General features: G+C 45.4%; 1 protein-coding gene across 6 annotated transcripts in view; it reads left to right on the plus strand.

Annotated features, from left to right (window-relative positions):
- The window catches only part of lrp8 (low density lipoprotein receptor-related protein 8, apolipoprotein e receptor), a 115,534-nt gene extending 107,408 nt beyond the window's left edge, over positions 1 to 8,126 (plus strand). The window contains exons 16-19 of one of the 6 annotated variants that reach the window (XM_029000979.1): positions 144 to 494; positions 2,787 to 2,855; positions 3,943 to 4,130; positions 4,951 to 8,126. In XM_029000979.1, the coding sequence (XP_028856812.1) occupies positions 144 to 494; positions 2,787 to 2,855; positions 3,943 to 4,130; positions 4,951 to 4,989 (647 nt within the window). In that variant the 3' untranslated portion in view covers positions 4,990 to 8,126. Of the gene's footprint in view, positions 1 to 143; positions 495 to 2,786; positions 2,856 to 3,942 lie in introns of all 6 variants that reach the window. The other 5 variants (XM_029000981.1, XM_029000982.1, XM_029000976.1 and 2 more) reach the window with 5 other exon arrangements.
- Positions 8,127 to 10,441: the final 2,315 nt, after the last annotated feature.

Consider the following 10,441-nt stretch of genomic DNA (forward strand, 5'->3'; position numbering starts at 1 on the left):
AGCTGTATTAAATTATTTAAACATTTATTTTCCTACACACATTGAATGATAATTTTTGTCATCCTTTCTTTTTCTACATCTCAATTCATGTTATTTTGGTGAAAGTAAATCTGATGTAAAAAAAGATCTTACTGTCTGTCTAGCAGTTAAACCCAAAACAACAACGGCAGCTTCCACAACCATCACAATAACTCCCGAACCAAGCACAACCACTACAACTCCAGTTACAACCCCAGCCTCCACAACTACTACTACTACTACTACTACAACTGCTACCATTACTACTATTTCTGCAACAACTACAAGTTCCAGCACAGCCAGGTCCACCACACAATCATCCACCAGCACCCAGTCCACTACATCGTCTACAATGCCTCCCCCACCTGTACCCAGATCTACCAGTGCCTCCTTCACCCCCATCTGGAGCACAAGCAGCCAGACATCCTCCACCCACAGTAGTGTTCAACGGGAGAACTCCAATCTTTCACACCGTGGTAAGTGCTGAACCCAAATTGCACTTTTATGTTTTAATTTCTGCATTTAACCATTATGGATGGTTTAATATGATAAATTCAACCATTATCAGTTAGCGTTATTATAATTATTATATTTGTTATATATTTATATATGTTTATATATTTGTCATAATATTATATAATGCTACAGGCAACTGTCCTTGCTTTTAAGATCAAGTGCATATGTGTGTGTGGAAGTAGACCCACAACTTGTTTGATCCCACATGCTGTTCTTTCGCCACAACTTCTTGCACCTAATCTCCCAGACTTTCCCAGATCAGGGCGCAGAAATAAACTTTAAGACCTTTTAATAGTTACAGGAATTAGATTAGTCCCATGTGAAGCTGCGCTCAGGCAGCGCTGAATGTTAATCTGCTGCAGAATGTGCTTGCGGAGCCGTGCGGGGCCACTTGGGAGTGATGGATGGCGCTTCATCAGCAGGCGTGCCGGCCACGGGCTCCGCCGTCTGAATTAGAGCGCACAGGCAGCGAGAAGGAGCAGCCAGCCTTGTCTGATGAACACGGCCCCAACCCGTCTCATCCCCAACACCCCTCCCTCTAACTGGATTAAACAGGATGCATGACCACACGGCCACTGTCAACCACATAAAATCCGTAAAAAATCCTATACTAAAGCAGAATACAATGATAGTGGGATGAATGATGATGCATCTGTTCAGGATTTCACCAGGAGAGGTTCGTAAAAAGGGCTGTTTAAACAACTAAAAATGAGACGTGATACGAGGGTTTATTTCTGTGGTTAGATGAAAGTAAAGCCATGTGGGATTGAATGATAAATGCTGGGTGCTGAAGTGTCTCAGTTCACTGCCATATGCTAATGAGAGGTAAAAGGGCCCATGGGTAACAGCGCAGAGAGATGGAACCAGAGGAACTGTAAAATACGTTAGAGGCAAAATCGTGTACCAGAGTTACAAGGTTTCCACGGTTTTCCACGTCTTCACAGTTCTGATTTTCACCCGTGCAACGATCCGCTCTTAGTTTGCACACTTTGGCTGTTCAGGTGAATTATGGCCCTAGTGACAGAAGAAAAGAGTTCGACCCGAGATGAAGGATGGCGGCATGCAGGACATCGTTGAGTGTGACCGGATTTTCCGTTGCGAGCTAGGCCCGTCAGCCTGGATCACATGTGGGCGTGTGCCTCGGTGGCACTCTCCTCCTCTAATAACTCGAAAATGAAACTCGCTATCTTCCCTGAGCAGACTGCCAATCTGTTTGCGGAAGGATTTTTCCCTTCAAAAAAACAGATGGTGTTATTCGCAGGACAAGTTTTAATAATGTTTCTAATCTGCTCAGCTCCTCTATTTATTGTACAGATATGCCACTGTTAGGAAATGCGAGGTTTATTTTATTTATTTATTTATTTACAAAAGTGCGCAATTTAGCGAAAAACCCCTGTAGGTTCTTTAGTAGGATGGTGTTAATTTTAATCACCCGGGTGCTTTTTTTAATACAAAAATCGGTCTATTCGTATCCGTTTAATCATGTCTGTAGGTTAATCAGCGTGTCTTTGCCGGCTCAGAGTGGTTTGACTGCTTAATATGACAGCTTGACCATGCAGGCTTTAAAGCAAAATGTCACACTGAACATCATCAATCTTTTTTTTTCCTCTCTTGTTCATCTCAGAGGAAGTTGATTTTTTTTTTTTTTGGAGCAATCAAGCCCAATCTGTATGCTGCTGCAGCATTACCCACTCTTCTTAATCTTCCATCCAAGACTCCATTATCGGACTCTAATTACAGTAGCGCTAATGGCCGGTCTTGCGCTAATTGTGAGATTTGCGGTTGGATTTATTATCTGGGAAAGGCTGGGCTCAGCAGAAACTGGTGTTGGAGGTGGCGAAGGCGGGATTGTGGAAGGGGGTGTGGGGGATAGGCGAGGTCAGGAAATGGTTAAGGCCCTAGAGCAAGCACAATCAGGGTTGCCGCATCCGACCAAAGCCATTGGCCCCTGCACTCCACACTGACAAGTGGAAAGAAGATTCAGCTACTGAGCCCTCTTCACACTTGCTCCTGTTGCCGCTTGCCACTGCTTTGTCTTTGATCTCACTGATTCCGTTCTCTCTCTCTTCCCCAATTGAAAAGTCTTTGTCTCAGTGTTCTCTATGCTGCTTGTCAAGGTACAGCCATGTTGCCAAAGAGCTGCTGTGCATGACAACAGAAGCTGGCAGGATTTCCCAAAGCACAAAATAATGCCCCTTTTCTACCCAGGGTTTCTTTAAAAAAAAAAAACAATGTCTTCTGCTTTCCTGCAGCTGAAAGTGAAAACTACCTTCTTGGCAGCAACATAACAGTAGCGGTTCTGGGCATCGTCATTCCCATAGGTAGGTATAGCTGCATGACATGTGAGCTCAACCCAACCCAGCTTTCTGCCGCCGCCCATGTTCCCATCCTCACCCCCCAGTCTTTCCTCCTCTACCGATGCATGACAATTCCCTGTAATGTCACTGTTTCGGGACTCCCGCGCACCTCGTCTGGCATAGGGGTGGTCCTGTACGCAGAGGTGTGAATAAGAGCAAAGCTTTCAAAATGACCTTGTGCTACTTGCATATTTGAGCGACTGGGGGGCATTGAAGCAAGTTATCGTCCTTGAAATCCAATTTCAGCCCTGCTGCGTGATTTAGACCCACCAGTCCTCTCTTAATCACTGTAAGGCTGAGACCCCCACCCAGCAGCATGGGTCTATGGAGGGGATGAAAATGAAGGACATACTCACTAGGTCCACACTTACAGGCAGACATGCAAGTTGTCGTTAAAAAAATACACACATTTTCAGTTTTACAAAGACATAGATCTTATATGTTGAATACAATTGGTGATGAAATGAGCCACAGCATTTGAATTGACAACATTTAAAAATATGTAGGCACAATAAAACGTAATACAAAATGAGACACAGAAGGCCTTAAGTGTATTTAATCAAGTGAAGAAAAAATAGTGGAGGCCCTGTGGTGGGGGAAAAGCAGAATCATGTGCAAAACAGCAATTATGTAGCCCCATCAGGGGACTGGTCCAGCGGGCTGACATTTTAAATGAGGAGCAACCAGCCTGCTGCCTCTTAGACACCGGGCACACTTATCACTGCACTTGGAATATAAAACCAGCTGCAACAAATCACACACATATACACGCATATACACGCATATACCACTGCGCTTTCATGTGTTGTTATTGCATTCAAATTTCACAGTCAGACCCTCATCAAATGTATGTATTTAAAGTATATAAAAATATGAATGCTATTTGTGATTTATTTGTTTTAATTGTATGAATCAATATTTATTACTTAAGCCCATGAAATACTTTAAATACATATTTGGAATTGTGTGTGTGTGTCATTCGCTGCTCCTTGTCCTTTGGCTGTGTTAACGCTCCCGCCGTGTGTGTTGGCTGTGTGTTAAACGCATGCAGTTCCTATCCTTGCCACAGTGGTCATCGGCCTGCTGTGCACCGGCGGCTACCTGGTGTGGCGGAACTGGCGGAGGAAGAACACCAAGAGCATGAACTTCGACAACCCCGTCTACCGCAAGACCACAGAGGACGACGACGACGAGATACACATCGGCCGGACGGAGCAGATCGGACACATCTACCCCGCTGTGAGTGGCAGCGCGCGACAGCCCTTCCTAGCGCTCCCCCTGGGGGGCGGGATGCCCGACCCCGCAGCGCACTGGTACTCTGGTGCACCCATGCTATCCACCACCAAGTGAGACACCGGAGTGGGGTTGGGGTGATGGGCAGAGACCGGCAGGGACCCTGGGGCCTGCCGCGAAAGATGACAGCCTCAGACGTTCACGCACTCTCACGCACACAAACTGAGCCCACCACCCATTTACAGAGTGAATTCAGCTGCTTTTTTTCTGTTAAGTCTTAATGAGTTTTGATTGTCTCATTGGTTTGTAATGGGAATCCGCTGCTCTGGGCTGCAGTCAGCAGTAAGTGGCTCTTTACCTTTGAAGGCTTTGAGTTGTGAGTTTTCTCCCAGACAAACGTGATAATCAGCACCTTAGATGACAGGACAATCTTACACTGAAGTGAATTATTTATGATTATTTATTAATCCTTCCCACATGTTTATTTATGTGTGATTCTATGTTTATCAAATTGGGGAGAGCTGACAGGAGAACGGAAGGAAGGGTTAACTCAGCTAGGTTGGCATGGCGACAGTGGTTACAGTGGTTGCCATGGAGCCTGGGGGGGGGCTTTTTCTCAGTTGCGTGTCTCCGCTGTGTTAGATAGAGACATCAGAGAGCCTCGGGACTGGAACTGGAATTGCAGGGATCTGCATACCGTTTATCTGAGTGTCCTTTGTCCTTTTCCACATCGGACCCTCACATCTCTCATTTTGCTTTTCTCTCGATTCTCTCCCTCTCTCTGTCCATGCGTTGTGTTTAACGGCATGTTATCTGCTCTCCGCAGCGCGTGGCCCTCAGTCTGGACGATGACGGCTACCCCTGAGACACTCTCTCCTGTATGCCTGCCCCCCCCCACGTCCCCACACTTCCCTCGTCCCTCCCCCCTCACAGTAGTGAGGCATCAGAGTTGGGACAAGCGGCCACATGCTCGTAAAAAAAATGTACACACCCAGACTCCTCCCTCAGTCCTGAGCTGTCCAGCGGACATGGGTCCTGCTCTCCTCTGAAGGTGTGAGTGGCTCCAACGGTACGTCCCTGAGAGCAGCCTCTCATAACTGTAGAGTAACCGACTACTATCACAACTACTGCTAGTACTTAGTGCTGTCCTACTAAACACTACTCATTAGGAATAGTGACATGGGCTTCCTAACGGAAAACTAACCCTCAGATCATCTCTGCCCACTGCAGCCATGGGAGTGGCTCTAATGCACTAAAGCTTCATTGTTGTTGCCTCCCAATGCTGCTGGTGGGAATATAATAAGCGAGATCGGTGCATCTGCTGACATGTGGCATCTGTGTGGGCACCAGCGAAGCATGGGCAGCCGTACGCCGGCGGGCAGAGCCGCAGGACCGCCACGAGGCAGAACTCTGGGGAGGGGATTATGGGTAATCCGCTCTGCTGGAATCAGAGGTACACAAAAGTTAATGAATTGGTGTGGGGAAAGGGTAAGGGCAGATGGGGCGTTAGACTTTCAGCCCAGGCACATACTGGTTGGTGTGTGTGTCTGTGTATTTTTGTGTGTATGTGTGTGTGTGTGTGTTTGTTACAGTAACCTCACAGAGAGGGAAGTGTAGAAACCACTGTTCTTTCAGAGGACGCTCATTAGATGACAAGTTAAAGAGAAAAACAGGCTGCCCCATCAACCTGAATCTTAGACCAAGAGGATCAGCTTCCAGCACCGGTCAGGGTCTCTTCCCAAAAGTCTTCCATCCTGCAGCAGACTCAGGCTCGGGCCTTTATGCTGACCCAGCTCTGTCATACACTGGATTTCAGACCTCACTGGATTTTTCACACTCTCAACAGGACCCCATTTGAACTGAAAAAATAATGAAACTACTGAGATACACACATTCTGTACAGACAAAAGTCAGAAAACACACTGGAAATTTGGGAGTTCTGACATTACAAATGTACAATAATTTTTCTCCATTTCAGATCTCCTACGTCAAACTGAGCCTACACGTGAAGTCCAGAATTTCAGAATTTCAGTGTAATTTAAACGTGCTTCAGCTAACGTTCTGCATTGAAGGTCAAATTCGTAATGGTTTCCTCTTTTTCACCTTCCAAATAAATATATATACACTCACAATGCAGCACACACACAAACAATTATATCCTTTCATGCATGTTCCAGCACACACATACACACACACACACACACACACACACACACTCACCATTCTGTGATGGTTTCCTGCCTCCTGCTTTAGTTTGCAGTGAGGCCATATGGCAGCGCCATGTATTTACTGAGCACTGATTGCCTGATTGATTGCAGTCATAGATCAAAGCCTCTGCTCGGTCCCATGGAGGTGTTCCGAGTTGATGCAGAATTCCAGGACATCGGAACCTCTGTCCGCACCCCTCAGTGAGACGAATGGGAAGTCGTTTATCTCTAACCATTCTTGGATCGCTAACCGTGGATGGACGGTGGGTTATTTGAGCATCTTATTCTCGTTCTTATCTCGACTCCGGCTGAGAGCTGAACCAGAGCCAGAGCATATTGACCAGCGAGCAGGAAGGCGGAGTAAATCCATACGTGAGTGGTGGTATGATGAGATGGGCAGTGCTGCATGGGAAGGGTAGTGTGACTGTGCCCCGTTCTCCCATCAGCCGTTTTGTGTGGGTGGCCGCGTGTGTCTGCAGAGACTCCCTCAGCTGCATTTTGAGCTCCGCTGTGATGTGATTTGCGTGCGTGACGCCGCTGCTCTCATTTGAAGCTGTGCGTGTTGAACAGAGACCTCGAGGAGGGAGGTGGTCTCTCAATATCATGAATCAGAGGCAGGGAGAGACGGTGGGTGGGTTTCTGTGACGTGGCTGGATCATAAATGAAGGTTGTCTGTAAAACAAAGAGTTCAACCTGGCAGCTGAACACTTGTTGTTTCTTGCAGACTCGGTAGGTGGCAGTGTTGTGCAGTCCTTTGTTAATTTCCTACTGAGAGGCATTTTGCTTCAGACATGGAGAGAAATCATGCAACATTCATCGTTTTAGGTGATGAAAAAAGGCATTAACAACGTGCTTATTAGCCCACTCATTAGCTATGAGCCAGGGTTTACAGTGACGGTTAGCAATGAGTAGGGCAGCTTTGTGGGCCTAGTGTTCAAATTTGATCCCATTTGCTACTTGGTCCAATCTTTTTTTACATCTCAGCTCTGTACAGAATGTGCTAACTTGCTTAGTACTGTACAGGTTTATGGAAATTCTTCCGCAGAACCTGGTGATGATTTTTTGGTACCCTCTCTCTGGCTGTTTTACATGTTGACCCCGGTGGTACGTGTCAGTGGTATTTTTGGATTGTGTTGAAACCCCTCAGTTGTTGTGTGTAAAAGAATATGAAGCCTTTACATGATGTTGGTTCTAGGCGTTAGGGGACAGGGTTTATTGTACAGATTTGTAGATGTGTGATGACTACTACTGGAACCGGTTTCCAGACTAGTTTCAACTGTCCTCGAGTCGACCATGCGAACATTCCTCTCATACTCTTATTCTATGCATTTTGAATGGCCGTGTCGACTAGGGCATAGTCATGCTGCTCCACCATTCGCCATTGTGACTAACATTCACTCACTCACTCACTCACTCACTCACTTCCCATCAAAAACCATCACTTTGCTTTAGAAAGGGCTAATTTTCCTCTCGACTAATCTGGATGAAACAAAGGTCCTTGTACAGTCCTCACAAGCTCAACATTACCCAATTCTCTTTTCCTCTGGAGTGACAATGAGAAATTATTTTACTGTGAAAGGAACCTTGGTGACTCTCCATAACATTTACAGTTGACACTTGTTTTTGTTCTTTCTGTATTGTATGACTGTGACTGAGTTTGATTTACAATTCATTTACTAGATCCCATTTCCATGTGATGTATTACTTGAAAGAAGCAACAACAGTATCATTCAGGCTTGTTTTTGTACCTGTAAGTGTAAAAAAAAAAAAAAAAAAAAAAAAAACAGGGACGGGGTGGGGAACATCCTGTGTTCTAGGTTACCTTCATTCCCACAGCCATAATGGAGACATTTTCTACGCTCTTTGTTGCACAAACTTTTCAAGAAGCCTTCTGCACTGTGTAGATGAGTACCTGGGGGGAGGGGAATGGGTGTTTGTTGCAGTCCAATGGTTTTGAATCATGACTTATAAATAGGTTTTCATACAACTGAAAATTTTTGATAATGATGTTTTAAACATTTCTGTAAAAAATGTGTATATATTAGCTTCCAGGAGTAAAAAAAGACCAGAGTGTAGACCATATATGAATTTTATTTGTACACAAGAGCACTGGATTTCTTTACTACTTGATTGTAACTAAAAATTAATAATCTGCCAAAGTGTTTTTATTCATTTTTTTCCCTGTCTGATTTAATTTTGTTTTGTTTTGCTTTTTAACAGTAAAGCATTGCAGACTATAGGATGTTTATACTGTATTTAATTCTATTTAATAGGTTGCGTTGTGTGTTGACAAAGACGTTATGAGTTAATTTATTGGTGCCTTGTTTGTGTTTGTGTACGTTTTTCTCCTCTCTGTTATGGTTTGGTTTGTGTACATGTCTTTAGGAGGGATGGGGTGGGGGTAAGGGGCGGGCGTTTAACTTTAGAAAATTCTGTACTGACATGGAGTATCTGAACTGTATGCCAAAATGGTCTCACATTTCTATGAAATCAAACTGTTCATAAATATCGCTATATATTGATATAATAAATTGTTTTAAAAAAACAGAGGAAAAGGTTCCATTGTTTGTATGTGTGCTGGATTTTATTTATTTATTTATTTATTTTTTTTGTGGTCGGTTGCTGTGGCAACACTCAATACAGCGGGTCCCCCCTTTGTTGTGCCTCCAGAGACTGGGGGTCTTTGTCTGTTGATATGCTGGATCGATGAAACCCCTGGGCCTGTCGGCTACTGTCTCACCGCATCTGCGCTGAGAATTAGGCTCAGGAGGGGAGCAAATGGAACGGGGAAATTGTCCCACCCCAGAGACGGTATCTGCCGGATGCGATTGCAGCAGCAGGATCGGCAGCATCTTGAAAGAAGGGCGTGTCCTCTTTGTTGTGGGGGCAGGTGCCCGCATGTACGGAGAGGGTCGGTTTAATGCCACATTTAATCAGGTTTATGGGATCCATGATGTCTGTTGATGTCACCCTTTCTGTCCCTTGTTAACAGCTCCACCAGACAAAGCCACTAAGTCGGGGACGTGCATTTCTCCATCAGGAGTCTTCTCAGCATCCTGACCGCTTTCATTTCACATGACAGAAACCAGGCACCTCTTGCTTGTGGTTACGATCCGCGTCCCCTCGGCTCCCTCCGGTAGTTGAGGGGCCACACTGTGATAATCCATTTACGAGCGCTGGCGTCACCATTAATCTTGCTGACCAGCTCGTCTGGAAGAAATTCACTTCCCATTTGTGTGTAGTTCCAGAGTGTCTGCTGTCACAGCGAACTGTTCCTGAGTTTGTTGTTGGGGTTCTGGTTGACATTTACGTTCCCTTCAAGTAAAGGGTTTTCCCACTGTGGCTCATGGAGGGGTCTGCAAAAAGCACGAAAGGAGGTAATTACTGCTAATCTCAGCATGGCTACTGCACCGGCACACACAGATGAGAAGGTGGTTGAGACTTGTCACAGCACCTCCCCTCCGCTTTGCCCTCCCACACCAGCCGCCTCCTCCACTGTGACATATTCCACACGCAACTGGCAAAGGTGGCGCGGGCGACTGTCAAAACTCTCTCACTCATTATCCTCAACCGTTTGGTCCAACACCTCAGGGCCATGGCTGCCGGAGCCCATCCCGGGACACCACAGGACACACACATCATTCGCTCCCACACACGATCAATCCACCTAATATACAAGACTATACAGCATATACAGTAAACCACCAGATACGGGGTCGGATTCCCATCCCTTCCTAACTGTCTTTTTAAGGAAGAGCCGTCTCTAGTTATCAGTCCTTCGAGCGGATGTGGATGCATAGAGCACATAGTCTCTTCTTCTTCAGCACTACACTCTTCACGAAAGGTTTGAGAACCAATGGCGACGGTAATAAACACCTCGTCTTTTACTACGGCTGCATAGCAAAGTCTATTGGGAAAGAAAAGGGTAATAATTTTAATGCCGAAAATTTAAATTACAGGATATTTACATAACCTTTGCCACATGCAAAATGTATTCTTTTTATTACTTTAATGAATGTTGCCTTTTGGGGTTTTTTCTATCCCTGGACCAATACCGCCACCTACTGGCTGGAAAACGAAATCAACATAATTTCTACACCACACATTTGA

This window comes from Denticeps clupeoides, chromosome 13 (assembly GCF_900700375.1).
Source record: "Denticeps clupeoides chromosome 13, fDenClu1.1, whole genome shotgun sequence".
Classification (NCBI taxonomy): Eukaryota; Metazoa; Chordata; class Actinopteri; order Clupeiformes; family Denticipitidae; genus Denticeps; species Denticeps clupeoides.